The sequence below is a fragment of the Rhincodon typus genome, chromosome 24, assembly GCF_021869965.1.
Source record: "Rhincodon typus isolate 14 chromosome 24, sRhiTyp1.1, whole genome shotgun sequence".
In the NCBI taxonomy this organism is placed as follows: domain Eukaryota; kingdom Metazoa; phylum Chordata; class Chondrichthyes; order Orectolobiformes; family Rhincodontidae; genus Rhincodon; species Rhincodon typus.
In genome coordinates this window covers 1,324,277-1,345,261 of record NC_063355.1, presented here as the reverse complement: position 1 = coordinate 1,345,261, position 20,985 = coordinate 1,324,277, and the positions used below count along the sequence as shown (strand labels likewise).

Here is a 20,985-nt window from a genome sequence, read left to right as displayed (position 1 = left end):
TTGCTTTAATGTTTATCACTGACTATAAATGAAGAACACTGGCAATAAAGTGAAGTAATGTCAAATTATCAATTTATTGTAAACCACTGCTGTACTCACATGGAGAACAAGTGTGCTTCGGGTGACACGGTCAACAGGTTTATACAGAAGAGCTGGAGAAAGAGAGAACAGTAAAATAAGCAAGATTTTCAAAACAGTCAAAACTTAAGAAAAATAAATCCTTGAAATACAATTTCTCACCTATCTTACTTAACAATTCTATTTTTCTTCAACCTTTCGTTTTCCAATATTCATCCCTCCTGTAACTGAAATACCATTTCAGAGGCATTGAAACCTCTGGAATCTCAACATTCATTCATGTATGTGTCAAGACAAGAATATTGGCAAGTTATCTGACAAATTTATTACTGCCCATCACCTAGGAGCTACACGTGCACATTGTGCAGTACACTGTAGGAAGCAGAAATACTAGCAAACTGCAGTACAGTCTGAAGGAAGCAAAAATTTCAAGTAAATCACAGAATCACATAGTACTGAAGAGGTCCTTCAGCCCACTGAATCCGTACCGCCAAAGATATAATACCTATACTGTGCCACTTTCCCACACTAAGCCAATAGTCTTGAATGTTATGACACTTGAATGTGAACCCAAGTGTGAGGTTTCCCACCTCAACAACCACCCCAGGCAGTACATCCCAGATCCCAACCACTCTCTGGATGAAAAAAGCTTTTCCTCAAATTCCCTTTAAACCTTTCACCTTTCATTGTAAAATCATGCCCATTTGTTATTGACTAAGGGGAACAGTTGCTTTTTATTCACCCTGTCCATGTCCTCATAATTTAACCTATTTGAACCATTTCAACACCTCTGCTCAAAAGAAAACAATCTGAACTTTTCCAGCAAAATCTTCATAGCTGAAATGCTCCATCCTGGGCAACATCCTGGTGAATCTTCTTTGCACCCCCTCCAGGGCCATCACATCCTTCCTATAGTGTGATGACCAGAACTGCACATAGTACAGCAGCTGTAGCATAACCAAAGTTCTGTACAGCTCCAATATGACCTCCCTGCTCTTATAATCTATGCCTCAACTGACATGCCTTGCTAACTACTACACAAAACTGTCCTGCAATCTTCAAGGATCTGTGGACAAGCACCACAAGATCCTTCTGATCTGGAGTTTCTTAGTGTTTTGCCATTCACTAAGTACTCCCTTATCTTGTTCTTTCTTCCAAAGTGTATCACCTCACATTTTCATTTATATCCTCCTAACATGTTCCTCCACACCATCATTCACCTAGCCACTCTTTGTGTGATCTGCAAACTTGCTTATCATTCCACCCATATTCTCATCTACATCACTTATGAATATCACAAAAAATAAGGAACCCAGCACTGATCCTGCACTTAGCCACTGCACATAGTGCTCCAGTTACACAAACAGCCTTCTACTATCTACTACTATCATGCGTCTCCTATCACTAAGCCAATTTTAGATCTAACTTGCCAATTCATGAAAACATCCAGTAACTGGCACCAGCTTTCTTACTTTTTACCACTTTGGAATATCAGTAGTGAATATATTTGAGCAGAAAGTTTCCATATGGTGTCACTATTTGAAGGTTACGATTTAAAGAAACCAAGAAAGACAGCACCAGTACCTAGTGTCAAAATGCTTCCAAAAATGAAAATCAAATTTAATAATCATTACTTTCCATTTGTCCCAATCAAAAATACTGGAATATCCTACCTTCCAGAGAATTCTTAGTGCTTTGATCTTTCAAGTCTTTTGTACTCCTGACTTTTAAATTCTGAAATAAAAATAACAATAAGCTTTTAACAATTAGAAACTTTTAACTTTAACAAGATTGGCAGAAGCAGACAAGCATCTGTCAGAAAGGTAGTGAATTTCTGGAGCGTGTCCAGGATAGTTTCCTACAACAATATGTCCTTGATGCAACAAGAGGACAAGCAAAATTGGATTTAGGAACCAGTAATTAGCCAGATTAAATCAGTAGCTTAATTGTGCATGAATACTTATGAAGTAGTGAGCATAGTATGAACGTGTTCAATGTAGCTTTTGCAAGTGAAAAGCATAAATCAACTATTACAGTTTTAGATTTAAGTAAGGCTGACCTTAATGAGATGAAACAGACACTGTCCACAGTAAACGAGGAAAATCTGCTAATGGGTAAAACAACTAAAGAACAGTGGAGGATGTTTAAAGAAACATTTAACACAGTACAAACTAGTTTATACACCTGAGAGGGAAAAACTCCACTTCATAGAAAAAAAAAAGCCAAGGACAACTAAGGAAATAAGGAACAGCATAAAAGTAGAAGAAAGGGATTACAAAAATAGAAAAAGCAGTCACAGATCCCACACTGAATGGAAAGATACAAAGACCAGCAAAAGGCCACAAAGCAGTTTATAAGAACTACTAAAAGGAATTATAAAAGGAAACATGCCAGGGACATTACAATCAAAAAGAAGAAATTTCATAGCTACATCAGGGAAGGCAGAGGTCAGGAGCAATAAGACTGAAGACTGAAAGATGGGGATATTGCCAATGGCTACTGGGAGTGGCAGACATGTTGAATAATTACTTTGCCTCAGTACTTAGAGTAGAAAAGGAAGATAGTCACAGGAAGTCACAAGAAATTAACAGTGGATCGGGAACAGGGGCTGAATAAAATTAACATAAGTAAAACATTGGTAATTAAAAATGTGAGGAAATTAATGTAATGGAAGAGCAACAAGTCCCTGGGACCTGATGGTTTCCATCCAAGGCTGTTAAAGGAGATAAAGGAGCACATTTTAGATGCCCTAATTATAATTTTTCAGAGTTCCCTAGATAGAAGACTCAGTTTTCTGGATTGGAAAATTGCAGCTGTCACTCTTCCTTTTCACGAAGGCAAAAGGCGAAAATGAGGCAATTACAGACCAGTTAGCCTAACATCTATGGTGGGGAAATTGTTGGAGTATATAATCAAGGATATACATTATCAAAGGGGAATGGAACACCTTAAAAATTTTCAATTAATCAGAGCCAGCATAGATTCATGACAGCTAGGTCATACCTGAAAAATCTTACTGAATTTTTTTGAAGAGGTGACTTAGGGTAGTAGACAAGAGAATGTCTATGAATGTTGTTTATATCGATTTCTAGAGGCATCTGATATAGTCTCACAGAAGAGACTGTTCACCAAGGCAGAAGTCCAGGGAATTGAGAGCAAATTATTGACATGACTGGGAAATTGGTTACATGGCGAGTGAGAGAGTAGGGACAATGTAGCTACTCAAATTGGCAGGATGTGACCAGTGGCATCCCATGAGGATCTGTGTAAGGGCCTATATTATTCACATTATTTATTAATGACTTGGAAAGTGGCAGAGAAAGTCATATATCAAAATTTGTTGATGACACAAAGTTAGACAGCATTGTAGGCAGTGTAGATTACAAAGTGATATTGATAGACTAATCGAACGGGCACAACTGTGGCAGATGGAGTTCAATGTAAGCAAGTGTGAGGTTATCCATTTTATACCAAAAAAGGAGAGTTCAGGGTACTTTCCAGGTAGTACGAAGTTAAATACAGTTGATATCCAAAGTGACTTGGGGGTTTAGGCACATAGATCTTTAAAATGCCACGAAGAGGTGAAGAAAATAGTCAAGAAAGCTAAAGGAATAATGATCTTTATATCTACAAGACTGGAGTATAATGACACTGAAGTTATGCTGCAGTTATACAAAACACTGCTTAGGAGTACGTGAGCACCACACTTTTGGATGGATATATTCACCATGGAGGGAGTACAATGTAGGTTTACAAGAATTATACCTGGACTTCGGAGGTTATGAGGAGCTATCAAACAAATTTGGCCTGTTGTCTCTAGAATTTAAAGGTTAAGGGAGTGACCTGATTGAAGTCTTCCAATATATTAACAGTAAAAGATAACAGGGTAGATAAAGATAAACTATTTCCACTGGTTGTGGATTCTAGCACTTAGCATTCAGTGATTGTAACGAGGTCAGACTGGTGGACCTCACAAAATGAGTTTTGTGATTAGGGCACATTGGTCATCCAGGGGTTTTGAAAATGGAGATGTTGGCGAGCAGTTGTGTGTGGAGGCCAAGACTGAATGCAGACATAGCTGCGTTGGTGGGGCACTGCCCAGAGCTCCAGCAAGGACAAAGTCATAACCAGCAGCTCCGCCACATTCATGGGAATGGCCGGGGGAACCCTGGACTTGGTTACACTTCGACTGTGTAGGTCCTTTCATGGGCTCAATGTCCTTAGTCATTGTGGATGCCCACTCAAAATGGCTAAACATGCATAGAGTTCATTCGTCAAACACGGGGACAACAGTAGAAAAACTGTGTGCATCTTTTTCAATACATGGGCTCCCGAAAGTGTCAAAATGTTGAAAAACACAACAGATAATGGGCTATTGTTTACCAGTAGGGAATTTGAGTATTTCCTAAAGTCGAATGGTATTCAACGTATAAGGACTGCTCCATACGATCCATTGTCCAGTGGCCTGGCAAAAAGAGCAGTCCAGACTTTGAAGGCAGGCTTAAACAGCCCACGGCTTCGCTAGAAACCAAACTGTTCCAGTTCCTGTTTGATTATAGGACTACCCCTCATGCAATGGCAGGGATAGCTCCAGCAGAGTTCATAACAGAGAGAAGACTCCGCACCAGGTTAAGTCTGATCTTTCCAGACCTGAAGAGAGGGAATGGGAGGTTGCCGAAGCTGCATCAGGAACGCCAATGCCAGGCACAAGACTCTGCTCAGCAAGAGAGACAGTTTACTTTGGAACGAAGTTTGGTGAAGGACCCATAGGAATGGCCCTGCATGGGTGAAAGGCATGGTCAATGCGAAGTCAGGTCCAGTGACGTATGAAGTTCAGGTAGATGCAACAGTCCTGAACAGGCACATGTACCATATGACAATTGCGAACTCACAAACGGTGCAGGAGCAAGAAGTGCACGGCTCCTCAACTGCCTTTCCAACTGTTCCAGAACCTGTAGGGTTCTGTCAGGCTCTCTCCGTCAAGCATTAAAGATACCTCAGAATCTGAGATGGACACGGTGGATGTTGCTGCCTCGACCCTTTTGCGCATAAGGAAGAGAGTGAATTTCTTCCGAGATGCTCTGGGTGCAACAGCCGAGCTACTGTGCATTACAGGCCAACAGTATCAGAGGCTGAGTTGGAGGAATCTGACCCGGTGCTAAAACTCCCCAGGAGGTGCTACAAAAAAATAGAACTGGCCAATGTCCTTGGACTTAGAATGAGGGATATAGTAATTGTAACGAGGTTGGCCACGTGGGACATACAATATGAGTTCCCTGATTGGACCAGATTAACAGCCCCAATCAGGGAGCCCTGGCTGACAGGTAAGAACAGGAGTGTCAGACATCCTGTTCATGCTGAAACCTGGCTCTGAAGGAGCTGGCTCAGTATCAAGGACTCTCCACATGTAAATAAAGGATGACTTGGTGACGGGATATTGGCCTCTGTGGACTTCTTACAAGGGGCACTGTCTGCTAATTAGGGCCCGATCGTTCAGGAGAGATGTTAGGAAGTACTTCTGCACACAAAGGTGGTTGAGTTTTTTTTTTAAGAATCCCTATAGTGTAGAAACAGGCCCTTTGGCCCAAGTCCACCCAGATCCATCCTCCTATAAAGCCACCTAATCTACACACCCCTGAACACTATGGGCAATTTAGCATAGCCAATCCACCTAGCCTGCACATCTTTGGACTGGGGAGGAAACCGGAGCACCTGGAGGAAACCCACGCAGACATGGGGAGAATGTGCAAACTCCACACAGTCGTCCGAGTGTGGAATCGAACCCGGGTCCCTGGCGCTGTGAGGCAGCAGTACTAACCACTGAGCCACCGTGTGCCCCCTAATTTGATTTATTATCCTTGTTTGGAACTCTCTTCTACGAATGGCAGTGAATGTTGGATCAGTTATTAATTTTAAATCTGAGAAAGACAAATTTTTGTTAAGCAAAGGTATTAAGGGATATGGGCCAAAGGCAGGTTTATGGAGTTAGGCCACAGATTCACCATGATCTCATGGAATGATTCAGTAGGCTCGAGGGGCTAAATAACCTATGTTCCTACATGAAAAAGCATTATAAAATGGGTAAAGAATTAATACGAGAAAGAAAAAATAGAAACCATAACAAGCATTAATAAGTACTATTCATGGATGAAGAGTAGGAAAGCATGCAGCGTTGATAGTGAGGTGTCAACCCAGCGAAGCTAGAACACAGGTTTACACGTATTCTAAACAGTGGACGCAACATGTTAAATAAAGTTAAACAAACCCATAACCACTGATTTGATTTGATTTCATTTATTGTTATCACACGTACCGTGATATCGTGAAAAGTATTGTTTTGCGTGCTATTCAGGCAAATCATGCCTTACATTAATTACATCAGGGTAATAGAACAGAATGCAGAATATAGTGTTGCACTGACAGAGAAAGCTCAATTTTAATATATGAGAGACCTATTCAACAGTCTGATAACAACGAGGAACAAATCGTCCTTGAATCTGCTGGCACATATTTTTAAACTTTTGTATCTTTTGCCCAACGGAAGAGGGTGGAAGAGAGTATAACAAGATGGGGCAGTTCAAAATGCTGCAGTCCTCACACAATTAAATGTGAATGGTGGTGGGCAATAAAACAACCAACAGAGGAGGAGGTTCCACAGAGATGTCCATCCCCAAAATTGAAACAGCCCAGTGTATATCAATGCAAAACTAAAGGTTGCATTTGCAACCAACTTCAGTCAGAAGCGCCAAGTCGATGAATTATCTCAAACTCCTGGTCAGGCCCATGGAAAGACAGATATCAATCACCATACAATTCACTGTAGAAGATCTTGAGAAAGAGTTGAACACATTAGATACAGCAAAGGTCCTGATAACACATCAGCAATAGTACTGGACCACGAATCTTCAGAATGAGCCAGGCACCCAACAAGTTATTTTATAAGTACATTATGGATAAGAAGATAATTAGGGGAAAAGTAGGGCCCATTAAGGACCACAGTGGTAATTTGTAGAGGGGGGTGGCAGAGGATGTCGATAGGATTCGACATGAATACTTTGTATCAGTATTTACGAGTGGGAAGAATGATTATGGGTTGAGAAATTAGTACCAAGAAGAGGTTGTGAATGGTCTGTGAGATTTAGAAGTAGATAATCTGCAGGGCCAGATGAAATGTATCCCAAGTTATTGAGTAAGGCAAGGGAGGAAAAAGCAGAAGCACTGGCAATAATTTTCAATTTCTCTCTGCCCACAGGAGACACGCTAGAAGACTGGAGAGCGGCCAATGTAAACCAGGAAACTACAGACGAGTCAGTCTAACCTCAGGTGGAAAAACTATTGAAGCAATTCTGAAAGACAGATCAATCTCTGCCTCTCAATGTGCAGATGAATCAAGAACAGTCAGCACAGTTTTGTTAAGGAGAAGCTTTAGGTTACAGGAGGAAATAGACAGGCTGGTCAGATGGACTGACCAGTGGCAAATGGAATTCAATTGGTTAAGTGTGAGGTGATGCACATCAGCAGGACAAATAAGCTAAGAGAATACATGATGAATGGTGGGATTCAAGGAGCATTGAGCATCAGTGACCCAGGTGTGCATGTCCACCAGTCCCTTCAGGCAGCAGAACAGGTAGAATAGCAGAACACGGGTGGCACGATGGCTCAGTGGTTAGCACTGCAGCCTCACAGTGCCAGGGACCCGGGTTCGATTCCAGCCTCAGGTGACTGTCTGTGTGGAGTTTGTACATTCTCCCGTGTCTGCGTGGGTTTCCTCTGGGAGCTCCGGTTTCCTCCCACAGTCCAAAGATGTGCAGGCTGGGTGGATTGGCCATGATAAATTGCCCATAGGGATGTGTAGATTAGGTGGGTTATAGGGGGATGGGTCTGGGTGGGATGCTCCAAGGGTCGGTGTGGACTTGTTGGGCCGAAGGGCCTGTTTCCACACTGTAGGGATTCTATGTGATTCTAGATAAAGTGGTTAAGAAGGCATACGGGATATTTACCTTTCTTAATCGAGGCAGAGTTGAAGAGCAGGGGAGGTGACGCAAGAACTGTTTAAAACATTGGTTAGGCTACAATGAGAGTATTGTGTGCAGTTCTGGAATCCACATTATAGGAAGGAGGTGATTTCACGGGAGAGGATGCAGTGGAGATTTACCAGGATGTTGCCTGGGCTGAGGGATTTCAGCTATGAGGACAGATTGAGGTTGCTGACTTGCTCACGGAGCTGGCTTTTTCTCGTTCAGACATTTTGTCACCGTGATAGGTGACATCATCAGTGGAGCCTCCAATGAAGCGGTGTTATTCTACTCAGCTTGGAATTTATACTGTTTGGTCAGTTATGATGAGTACTGTCGTTTCTGGTTTTGATCAGTATGGGTTAGTATAAGGGGTCCAATTCTATGTGTTTGTTGATTGCATTACGGGTGGAGAACCATGCCTCTAGGAATTCCAGTGTGTGTCTATGTTTGGCTTGGGCTACTATGGTTACCTTGTCCCAGTTGGACTGATGAACTTCACTGTCTGAGTGTCCCAATATTAAGGAGAGTTCGTCATGCCGTTTTGCTGCTAGCTGATGTTCATGTATTCTGATGGCTAGTTTCCTTCCTGTCTGTCAGATGTAATGTTTCTGGCAGTTGTTGCATGGTATTTGTAAACCATGTTGGCTCTGCATGTTGTGAGAATGGGGTCTTTATTCCTTGTGTTTGTCGTAGAGTGGCTGTGGGCTTGTGGCCACCATGATTCCTTGTGGTCTTAGGAGTCTTGTTGTCAGTTCCAATATGTTCTTGATGTGTGGCAGTGTGGCCAGTGTATTAGGACGTACTGTGTCTTCCTGTTGTTGTCTGTTTAGTAGGCATCTGCAGATGAAGGTCCGGGGATATCCGTTTATAGCGAGGATTTTGTATAGGTGCTCTTCCTTTTTCCTGCGTAGTTCCGGGGTGTTGCAGTGTGTTCTAGCCCATTTAAATAGTGTCCTAATGCAGCTTTGTTTGTGGGCGTTGGTGGTTGCTGTAGAAATTGAGGATTTGATCAGTATGGGGTGCTTTTCTGTATTGCGAGGTTTGGAACTCCCCGTTGGTCATGCGCTCAACTTTAACATCCAGAAACAGAAGTTGATTGTTGTTTTCTTCTTCCCTTATGAATTTAATCTTGCAAATACGCTTTGATGAGATGGTGGGTCTCCTCTAATTTGTTGCGTTTAATAATGACAAATGTGTCATCTACGTACTGGATCCACAGCTTAGGTTGAATGCGGAAGAGGGTGGCATGTTTTAGACTTTGCATGACTGCTTCTGCAATGAGTCCTGAGATGGGTGACCCCAATGGCATACTGTTGATCTACTTGTATACTTGACCATTAAAGAGGAAGTGTGTGGTGAGGCAAAAGTCCAGTAATTTGAGAATGTTGTCATTGCTGATTGAGCTGCTGGTCTGTGTTGCTGCTTCCTCTAGTAATGTCAACAAACACACAGAATTGGACCCCATATACAAACCCATACAGATCAAAACGAGAAATGACAGTACTCACCATAACGGACTGGACAGTATAAATTCCAAGCGGGGTAGAATAACATTGCTTCATTGGAGGGTCCACTGATGACGGCACCTAGCATGGTGATGAAACATCTGAACGAGAACAAGCCAGCTCAGCGAGGAAGTCAACAACCTCATCCACAACCCAAGCTACAGATCTTTGACAAAACTTTGAATGAGGCCAGACTGGATAGACAAAGGTTGTTTTCCTTACAGAGGAGCAGACTGAGGTGGGGGTCATGGCTGAGATGCATAAAATTAAGAGGGCATAGACAGGTTGACAGGAAAAAAAACATCTTCCCTTAGTGGAAGGATCAATGATCATGGGCACAGATTTAATGTAAAGGGAGAAGATTTAAAGAGGATGTCAGGATTTTTTTTTCATGCAGAGGGTGTTGGGAATCTGGAACTCACTGCCAGTAAGGTGGCAGAGGTAGAAACCCTCATAACATTTAAGACATACACCGGCAATGCCATGGCATACAAAGCCTTGGTCCAAATGCTAGAAGATAGATTAGAATAGCCTGGCAGTGGTTTTTGACCAATGCAGATTCAAGAGAGCCTTTTTTTGTGCTGTAGATATCTATAATGCTAACAGTAACTGCCCATGACATCAAGGCAGCACTTAACCAAGTTTGGCCCCAAGGAAGTCAAGCAAAATTGACATCAATAGAAATCAGGGGGAAAACTCCATACTGGTTGCAGTCGTATCCAACGTAATGGAAGACGGTCACAGAATAGAATCCCCAGAGCGTGGAAACATGCCATGCAGCCCAACAAAGTCCACACAACCCTCCAAAAAGCATCCCACCCAGACCCATCCCCCTACCCTATCTCTGTAACCCTAATCTACATATCCCTGAATACTGTGGATAATTTAGCATTATCTATCCACCTAATTTGCATATTTTTGGCCTGTGTTAGGAAGCTAGAGCACCAAGGGACATTCAAGCAGACACGGGGAGAATGTGCAAACCCAGGTCCCTGGCACTGTGAGGCAGCAGTGCTAACCACTCAGCCACCGTGCAGGAGTCCCGACCTAAATTTTTAAATGGTCTCTGGCCACAAGGAGATGCCAGAGGGCTGGAGAGAAGGTCATGGTTGTTGGGAGTCAATCATCTCAGCCCCAGGACATCATTATCTTGAGCTACGTGGAGCGAACTGAATTGGATGAACATTGCCAGGGGACACTGGGGGCTTGAGGAGAGGCTGAGATGGGTTATCCACTTGCCACTTCTGGCTGAAGACGGATGCAAATGCTTTGTCTCTGGTACAAATATGGTGAGCTACTCCATCATTAAGGTTGTGTTTATTTACAAAGCCTCCTCTTCCTGTTAGGTGTTTAATTGTTGACCCGACTGCCATTTACGATTGATAATGGCTGGTCTGCAAAGCTTAAATCTGTTCTGTCCATTATAAGATCATTTACCCTTTTAGCACCTGCTTCCACTATTTGGCATGTTTCAAATGGATATATATCGTCTTGATTTTCCAATAATGACAGCAAATCTCATTTGAACATTCAAGATTGGGAAGGGACTTGACGGGGCAGATGCTGACAGTTTGATACCCCTGGCTGGAAAATGCAAAAATAAGTTGACACAGTTTTTGGCTATGGAGCTGATCATTTGGAACCAAGATAAAAAGAAATGTCCTTATTCAAAGGGCTGTGAATCTTTGGACTTCTCTACCCAGAGGTCTAAGGATGCATGTTGCGAAGTTGAGTAGAGTACTTGTAGGAAGTCAGAATTTGGTGTTTGTAAAATGCTAGGATGGGAAAGCAGTGCATGGTCCCTTTAAAAGATGATGTGCTTTTTCTATGCTTCGAGATTCAAAAAGAATGTCTGAGGGCAGCAGCTTGAAGGTTTGCAGGTGCACAGAGATCACCCAGCTATGGTACGACTAGTTAATATTCCTGACAGAAGAATCAACAGAGAAGACATTTCTGACAGAACATTCAATGAGAAGGCACAGAACATTCCGGAAGACACGTAACCTGGCTATAATTTCGAGAGACTAACGTTCTTGTTTATTTTATATAAGTGGGATTTGTATTTATTGGAACAACATAATAGGTGGCACAATGGCTCAGTGGTTAGCACCGCTGCGTCACAGCACCAGGAACCCGGGTTTGATTCCACTGTCAGGCGACTACGTGATGTTTGCACATTCTCCCCATGACTGCATGTGTTTCCTCTGGGTGCTCCAGTTTCCTCCCACAGTCCCAAGTTGTGCAGGCTAGGTGGATTGGCCATGCTAAATTGCCCAGAGTGTTCAAGGATGCGTAGATTTGGTGGGTTATTGGGGGATGAGTCTGGGTGGGATGCTCCGAGGGTCGGTATGGACTTGTTCGGCCGAGTGGCCTGTTTCCACACTGTAGGGATTCTATGATTCTATGATACCATTAGAATCTTGTTTTACTCTGGAATAGTAAGTAGTTAGAAGGGGTTTATTCGGTTTAATAGGTTAGTTAATTTGTTCACTGTTAGAGTTAGTATTGTTACTTGTTGATTATAAAGTGAGTTTCAGGGATTTCTTTTAGTTAACCGCTGAAGTCGCTGAAACGCAGGTTACAACACTTTTCATACTGCTTTTTAAACAGATTACAGGGCAAGGAGGTCCTCTTTAGGTGTTTCAGTTTTAGTTCTCGGACTGGGGGTCAACCTCTGCTTTATAACGTGTACAATAACTGAATATACTTAAAAGTGAGATAGGCAAGACTTTTGATCTCTCAGAGAATCAGGGAATTAGGGAACAAGGAGAAAGTAGAGTTGAAGCTCAAGATCATCAATGATCGTTATAAATACCAGCATGAAGAGCCATATGGTCACTTCTTGTTCCTATTTCTTATGTTTTTAGAAGGACAAAGACAGCGCATGCATGGGATAAGACCATCAGAAAGTGACCGTGACATAGTGTCAAATGAGTTTTGGATTGCTTTACCAAAGAGCTGGTATTGACCAAATATATTAAATAGTTTCATTTTGTGCTAGAAACTTCGTTCTCTCAGTCTACTCTCATCACTCATGTATACCGTCTCAAGCATGTTTCACGCTTCCTCACAACTCACTTTTTCATGTTATGTGCTTGAATTGCTCAAATTGCAATTAAAATGTATCTAGTAAATAATTAGCAATAATACCTCTGAAATTTCTGAAAACTGCGTGTTGGCTTGACAACACTTCTCTGCTGTCTCTACAGCGATTTCATAGTTATCCACAAATGCTCTGTATACCCCAAGTTGGCTGGCCTGCAAAAATATACAAAAGTTGATCACAATTTTAAACTGGTCTATCTACCAGTTAGAATGAAAGAATATGCACTTTATTTACAATATCTCAAAACATTTCACATTTTCTGTTAGAGATAGTAGGAACTGCCGATGCTGGAGTCTGAGATAACAAGGTTTAAAGCTAGATGAACACAGCAGGCCAGGCAGCATCAGAGGAGCAGGAAAGCTGATGTTTTGGGTCTGGATCCTCCTTCAGAAATTTTCTGTTAATGTTTAAGATTTGCAATGTCTACACAATTTTAGTTTTGTCATGAATTTCTGTCAGTCACATTGTTTCCTTTGAGTCATCAAGTGCAGAGTTCAAGCTCTGCTCCAGGGTTTCAACACAAAAGTCAAAACTGACACTCCAATTCAGTACTGAGTGATGAGTGCTGCCTTAACAAAGATGCTATATTTCCACTGAGGCCCATCTCACTGCTTTGGTAGATGGCACTATTTCAAAGATTTACTCTCTCCACTGTCCTGGCTAATAGTCATCCCTTTATCAACATTACAAAAGCAGATTACCCAATTGTTATACAAAATATAGCAGATGTTCAAAATCTGAAATAAAAATTTGGAATGTTGGAAATACTCAGCAAGTCTGCAGCATCTGTGGAGATAGAAACAAACACAGTTAACATTCTGAGTCAAATATGTGTCTGAGATGTGATTCCAAACAATCATATTTGACTTGAAATGTTAATTCCTACTCTCTCCACAGTCAGTGCTACACCTACTGAGTTTTCTAGCACATTGTTTTTCTTGCTGTTTCTGGGAGCTTGCTGTACCAAATTGGCTACCGTTTCCTACATTAAAACAGTGGCTGCACTTCAAAATGAATTTCATTGGCTGAAACAATTTTAAATGTCCCACTATTATAGGTGCAATCTTTTTTTACAATCACTATTATTCTATGGAAAAATGTCGCAGCCAAGTAAGATCCAAAACAGCTAATGAGACGAATCAGTTGAGGAATAAAATTTGGCCCAACGCTGAGAGAGCTCTCCAAACAAGCGATACTTATGTCCACATAACCAATCTATAATAGTTCAATGTGATGCCTGAAAAATGGCATTCCTAGCAATCCAGAACACCCCATTATTTGACTGAACTATCTGTCTAGTTGACCACCATTTGCAATACAAGTTAGGTTATTAGTGGAATCTGGCACAGCCCTTTGAAATACAAGCATCAACTGTATTGAAAGTAACTTTAAAGATAGTTTTGAAAGATGTGGTTGCCAATCCATGTGGCTTCTGCTACTGTTGTTAAAATAAGAAATTAATTTTATTTATACTACATATTACATGAACTACAGCAATATGAGCAAGAGTATCGATATTCAGCTTCCTTCATCAGAACTAGAATAAAATGTAAGTGTACAAGGACAAGGACAGTAAAGGCAGGGAACGAGGAAATTTAACAAAATATCAACACAAGAATTCATCATCAAAGAGAAAATAACAAAATTTAAATGACCTTCAAATTGAACCTAATATATTTTGGATAGTTGCTTCATGTGTACATTTGTTTTTCTTTATTACTCTCTGGTTGATTCTGTAGGACATTAAAGTTTTTAAAGTTCCAGGTGTTTACTTAATCCAATGTTGTTCTACTAAGAATCAACAGGAGAAAATTACACAAACTATCAATTATTTTGTCCTTATCGACTGAAGATCTGAAATTATCTAAAAAATAAAAACCCCTGTGCTAGAACAGAAAAAAAATGGACACAATGTATTTTAAAATACTGATTCAATCTATTTAACGATATTCTTTCTTATACACAGCAAAATATTATCCCCAACCATTACAGCAGTAGGAAGGAGAGACTCCTATTGCAATTAAACAATATTCCATCCTACGTTGCTAAATAGATGAAGGTCCATTCACAGGGTCTAGCTGTCTTCTTACAGAACTATGTAGAGTCTCAGAGATCGAATCAAGGAGATGAGTTGAGTTAATGTTTACAAGTGGTAGAGTTGGGGCATGAAACTGGAAAACTTGCTTTCCTGCAAACTGCAGTGATCGCTTATGCCTCTGAGGATTTATATTTTGACAATCCGTTAGAACCCCAATTGCCTCAAGAGTGTTTTCTATTTCCGACACTTTCAAATTAGCAGTGAGGGGCTGAAAAGACATTGCCTATCTCTGGGATTATACTGCAGTTCTAGTAACAGGCTCTTAGCATCACCAGCACGGGTAGCTTTCCTGCCCACCTTTAACTGCACTGAGTGGCTTGTTAAGCCATTTAAGATTTATCTGTCTCGAGTCATATGTAGGCCAGACCATGTAAGGATGGCAGATTTCATTCTCTAAAGCATTTTAACCACTTCCAGCCAGACATGATGATCCTTCATGGCCTCATTTTGAAGTTCCCAACAGATGTGCGACCAAAGTTAGAGCTCATGGAACAAAAGGGACAGCAGCAACATGATGAAATTGAGTGATAGGAACTAGATTTGTCATTAATGGTTGTTTTTCGGACTGGAGGAAGAAACATAGAAAATAGGAACAGCACTAGGCCATTCAGCCCTTTGCGCCAACTCTGCCATTCAATATGATCAGGCTGATCATCCAACAATAGCTTGTTCTACATTTCCCCCATATCTTTTGATCCTTTTAACTCTGAGTGCTATATCCAACACCTTTTGGACTCAACTGTTTTCAGTGGTAACAAATTCCACAGGCCCACCTGTCTTTAGGTGAGGAACTTTCTCCTCATCTTAGTCTTAATTCTGACCATCGTGACTTATGATTATACCACTGTTGCTGGATTGTCACTGAGTCAAAAACTTGGAACACTTTTCCCAACGCCACTGTGGATGTAACTATACCAGGTGAACAGCGGTGATTCAAGAACATAACGCATTACCACCACCTTCAGGCAGTTAGGACTGAGCAGCAAATAACAGCCTTGACAAAACATCCCATGATTAATATATTTTATAAAACTCTGAGAAATCCACTTCCTCAAGTCAACTTTATCTCCATGTACTGTCCTTTTCATTCCATAGTTGTTGCTGTCATCTAGCATTTTATCAAATGGCTTTTGGAATATCATATTATTAACATTATTAACAATTTTTCAACAATTCCAAATTTTGCCAAGTGGCTACGAACATTGAGATAACAAGGTGTCGAACTGGATGAACACAGCAGGCCAAGCAGCATCAGAGGAGCAGGAAAGCTGACGTTTCAGGCCTAGACCCTTCTTCAGAAATGGGGGAGGGGAAGGGGATTCTGAAATAAATAGGGAGAGAGGGGGAGGCCGATAGAAGATGGATAAAGGAGAAGATAGGTGGAGAGGAGACAGACAGGTCAGAGAGGTGGGGGTGGAACCAGTAAAGATGAGTGTAGGTGGGGAGTTAGGGAGGGGATAGGTCAGTCCAGGGAGGACGGACAGGTCAAGGGGGCGGCATGAGGCTAGTAGGTAGGAGTTGGGGGTGGGGCTTGAGGTGGGAGGAGGCATAGGTGGGAGGAAGGACAGGTTAGGGAGGCAGGGACAAGCTGGGCTGGTTTTGGGATGCGGTCAGGGGAGGGGAGATTTTGAAGCTTGTGAAGTCCACATTGATACCATTGGGCTGCAGGGCTCCCAAGCGAAATACGAGGTGCTGTTCCTGCAACCTTCGGGTGGCATCGTTGTGGCACTGCAGGAGGCCCAGGATGGACATGTCGTCTAAGGAATGGGAGGGGGAGTTGAAATGGTTCGTGACTGGGAGGTGCAGTTGTTTAGTGCGAACCAAGCGTAGATGTTCTGCAAAGCGGTCCCCAAGCCTCTGCTTGGTTTCCCCAATGTAGAGGAGGCCACATCTGGAACAGCGGATACAGTATACCACATTAGCAGATGTGCAGGTGAACATCTGCTTGATGTGGAAGGTCTTCTTGAGACCTGGGAACATTGGCTACGAACATTGTCTCGGATTATCATCTCTTGAAGCTTTCCCACCACTGAACCAACAGATCCATAATTGCCAGGTTTAGCTTTACATGCATTTTTTAAAAAGGAATTTTGTGTATCAGTCTCCCAAGTGGGACTTTGTGAAAGGCTTTGTTGAATTCTATATGAACTACATCAACTGCACTACATGCATCTATACACGAAGTCACCTCCTCAAAAAAATATTCAATCAAATGTGTGTTAGAAATGACTTCGCTTTGACAAAGCCAAGCTGATTATTCTTGTTCAAATCTGGTCTCTCCAAATAGAGATTAATTCTCTCCTTCAGAATTTTCCCCAATAATTTTCCTACCAATACTGAGAGACTCATTGGCCTGTAATTCCCAAGTTTATCCCATCACCCTTTTTCAAAAATGAGGAGAACTATATTAGCTGTCCTCCACTTCTCTGGCTGACTGACTGACTGACTGATTTATTGTCACGTGTACCAAGTACAGTGAAAAGCTTTGTTTACGAGCAGTGCAGGCAGATCATAATAAGCAAGGATGTACAGATCAAAAAGACTTAAACAGAGGCATACAGGTTACATTGCTCAGGGTGTGCGCAAGGCGAGATCAACGTTCGCAAGATCAGTATTATTTAAGACTAGAGAGTCTATTCATCAGTCTAATAATGGCCGGGAGGAAGATGTTCCTGAACCTGCTGGTGTGTGTGTGTTCAGGCTTCTGTATCTTCTACCTGACAGAAGAAGTTGTAGGAGATCATTACCGGGGTAGGATTGGTCTTTGATGATGTTTGCAGCCTTTCAGCGGCAGCAGGCTGTGTAAATGGAGTCCGTGGATGGAAGGCTGGCTTCCGTGCTAGTTTGGCTGTGCACACCACCTTCTGTAGTTTCTTACGGTCCTGGGCATGGCAGTTGCCGTACCAGGCCGCTATGCACCTCCACAGCATGCTTTCAATTATGCATCTGTAGAAACTGGTGAGGGTCCTTATGGACATGCCAAATTTCCTGAGCTACCTGAGGAAGAGGAGGCATTGTGCCTTCTTGACTGTCGCATCTACATGGGAAGTCCAGGACAGGTTGTTGGTTATCATCAGTCCAAAGAACTTGACGCTCTCCAACCTCTCAACCTCAATTCCATTGATGTAGATGTGGGTGCATTCTCCTCCTTTCTTTCTGAAGTCAATGATCAGTTCTTTAGCTCTGCCGACACTGTGAGAGAGGTTGTTCTTATTCCACCTCGTCAGCAAGCGCTCTATCTCTTTTCTGTATATTGATTCATCGTTGTTAGATATCCATCGTACTATGGTGGTGACGTCAGCAAACTTGTAGATGACACCACTCCTCTGCCGAGAAGGGCTTTAAGAATTTAGGTTCTTCCATAATCATGGAATCCTGTCCACTGTGATTGACAGGGCCCTCAACTGCATCTGACCTATCACCCCTGCTTCCACTCTTCCCATCACTCACAACATCATGATTGGGTCCCCCTTGTTCTCACTTTTCACTCCACCAGTCTCCATATTCAAAAGATCATTCTCAGCCATTTCAGACAACAACAGCAGAATGCCACCACCAATCACATCTCCCCCTCACTCCCCATTTGCATTTTGGAGGGATCGTTTCCTCCAGGACACACTAGTCCATTCCTCAACACCAACCCCCACTTCCCACGGCACCTTCCCATGAAACTGCAGAAGGTGCAACACGTGCCCCTTCACGTTCTCCCTGCTCACCATCCAAGGGCCTAAACAGTCATTCCAGGTGAAGCAGCATTTCACCTGTAACTCCTCCAATCTTGCGTACTGCATTCGCTGCACCCAAAGTGGCCTACGCTATACTGGAGAAATTAAACAGAGTCTGGGTGACTGCTTGGCAGAACACCTCAGGTCTGTGCACAAGCATGGTCCTGACCTTCCTGCAGCCAATCATTTTAACACAGGGTCTTGCTCGCATGCCCATTTGTCTGTCCTCGGCATGCTACAGTGCTCCACCGAATCACAGCGCAAATTGGAGGAGCAACATCTATCTTCAAACTAGGCAGTTTACAACCTTCTGGGTTCAGTATTGAGTTCAACACCTTCAAATTGTGAACACATTCCTTCCCTTTCTTTTAGCTTTGCTTGTTACATTCTCTGTCACACTTTCTCCCCTTCCACCACACCCGTGAGACTGTCTGTTCTTTCCAGTCTGGCAGTTAGGCACACTGTTGTTCTGCCCTTCTCACGTCCAGATCACTTAATCTGAACTATCAACATCCTTTCTCCCCCAGCACTCCAACCACCCTCTCCCTCTCCACACCACTCTAGCTCTGATGAAAACTCGAAACGTTGGCTTGCTTTCTCTCCATGGATGCTGCCTGACTCACTGTGATCTCCAGCAATTTTTTGTTATCAGTTCAGATTCCAGCATCTGCAGTAATTTGGTCCTACTTAGTATCATTTGTTGTTTAGTTGGTCAGTATAGGCATGGTGAGCTGAAGGAATTGTTTCGATGCTGCATGACTCTAGGACATTTGTCTCTTACAGGACTCAACATTTATCACAGCAGCATAGAAACAAAACTTGTCTTTTCTTGGCTCTGCAGAGCAACTTTTCCCATTATAAAGAGTTACTGGGTTTCCACTAGTTTAAGGCTAATTCAAATTAATATTGCTAGAAAAAGACACGCTTATAAAGCTTTCCATTTTGCACTCCTCGGGACATTGCACAAGAATACAAATTCAAGGGGAAAACTAACATTTCCACTGCATGAGAGAACAGTGCTGATTGGTCAGCAAGTGGATTCTGATTGCTGCAGACATTGCCATGGAGAATACACCAGTTAATAATAAAAGTTTCAACAATATTTGATAGTGTGTTCAAATACAATTTAACCAGTATCAGATTTGACCACGTTCATGAGACTGTATGAAGGATGCCAAATTAAGGAAATTTCAAAATTCTAATGATCATCCTGTGATGGTCAATAATTGCACTGATTCAGGACACAACTGTTTGCGCTGAAAATATTCTACGTTGCATATCCATCTGTTCCTTTATCTTTCAGAACTGCAGCCGAAAGATGCTAGCCTAGTTACGGCACACAGCTATCCTCAACTACAGTGAACTTTGGTCAGCTGTTTGAAATTCTATGGTAATCTCAGATCAAGTGCTTTGATACACGTGCTTAGCATACTAAATCCACTAAGCTATTGGCTGGTGCAGTTAACAGATGTACAATGTATCCAGGTTTTTATTTCCACAATTCTCAAAACAGAATTAATGTGCTTCAAGCCTGTTTGTTTCAGATTACAAATTGCTCAACATCTATTATAAACTGATTAAAATCATACTATAATTCCTCGTTTTAAGTGCACAGTTGAATTTCTGTTTTATCAGGTTTACAGAGGAATCATTAATCACCCATTTAAAATCCCTTAGCTTCAGGAAGATCGTTCACAGCAAATGCTGTTTTGAAACCATCCCAGGCACGATGAGAAAATATGTAGAGCAACAGATGTGATAATGACCTGCAAGATAAACTGAGCAGAGTGAGGGGACAGCCCTACATTTTTGGATATGTTGTATGGTGAAATTTGATAGGTCCTTTATTGGGTCGCTACATGGATAAACAACTGGAATTTCTCCCATCTCTGGAAGGAAACTATCGATAATCGATAAGAATAAAACTGATAACACAGATAATAAGGTCAGCAGGGTGCTACTGATCAGAAATTTTCACTGAATGGATTAATGTAACACAAAGTATTCCAGGGAAACAACATGGATAAAACAGAAAAATTCTGTGTCATTTTCAATTAAGTGTCTGCAAGATCAGTGACTTGAATAGGAAAAATGAAAAAGACATCAAATATTTTAAAAGATATTAAGAGATCGTTATTGGTGTTTTTTACTGCCAGTCATTTAAATACCAATTGAAGTTAGTTTAGAAAATACAAAAACCTAACTGAAAAACGCAGCATTTATATGGAAGACAGGAGGAAAGAAATGTTTTAGTTAAAATAGATCATAATCAGGTTCTTTAAGGGAGACATTCGGTAGTAATAATAAGGAAATGGTAGGTAATGGCAGATTAAACACTACAGGCAGTCGCTGGGTTGCAAATGGGTTCTGTTCTGGAGTCCATTTACAAGTCGATTGGTACACAATTCAGAACACAATGAAGGACAATGTAAGAGACAACAAGGTGCAGGGCTGG

General features: G+C 41.9%; 1 protein-coding gene across 2 annotated transcripts in view; it reads right to left on the bottom strand.

Moving 5' to 3' along the window:
- The window catches only part of si:dkey-91m11.5 (PH_BCR_vertebrate and RhoGAP_Bcr domain-containing protein), a 422,142-nt gene that overhangs the window by 231,227 nt on the left and 169,930 nt on the right, over nt 1-20,985 (bottom strand). For both annotated transcript variants that reach the window (XM_048611239.1, XM_048611240.1), the window contains exons 5-7: nt 12,752-12,859; nt 1,752-1,812; nt 100-152 (exon numbers count right to left, since the gene is read on the bottom strand). In XM_048611239.1, the coding sequence (XP_048467196.1) occupies nt 100-152; nt 1,752-1,812; nt 12,752-12,859 (222 nt within the window). The remainder of the gene's footprint in view (nt 1-99; nt 153-1,751; nt 1,813-12,751; nt 12,860-20,985) is intronic.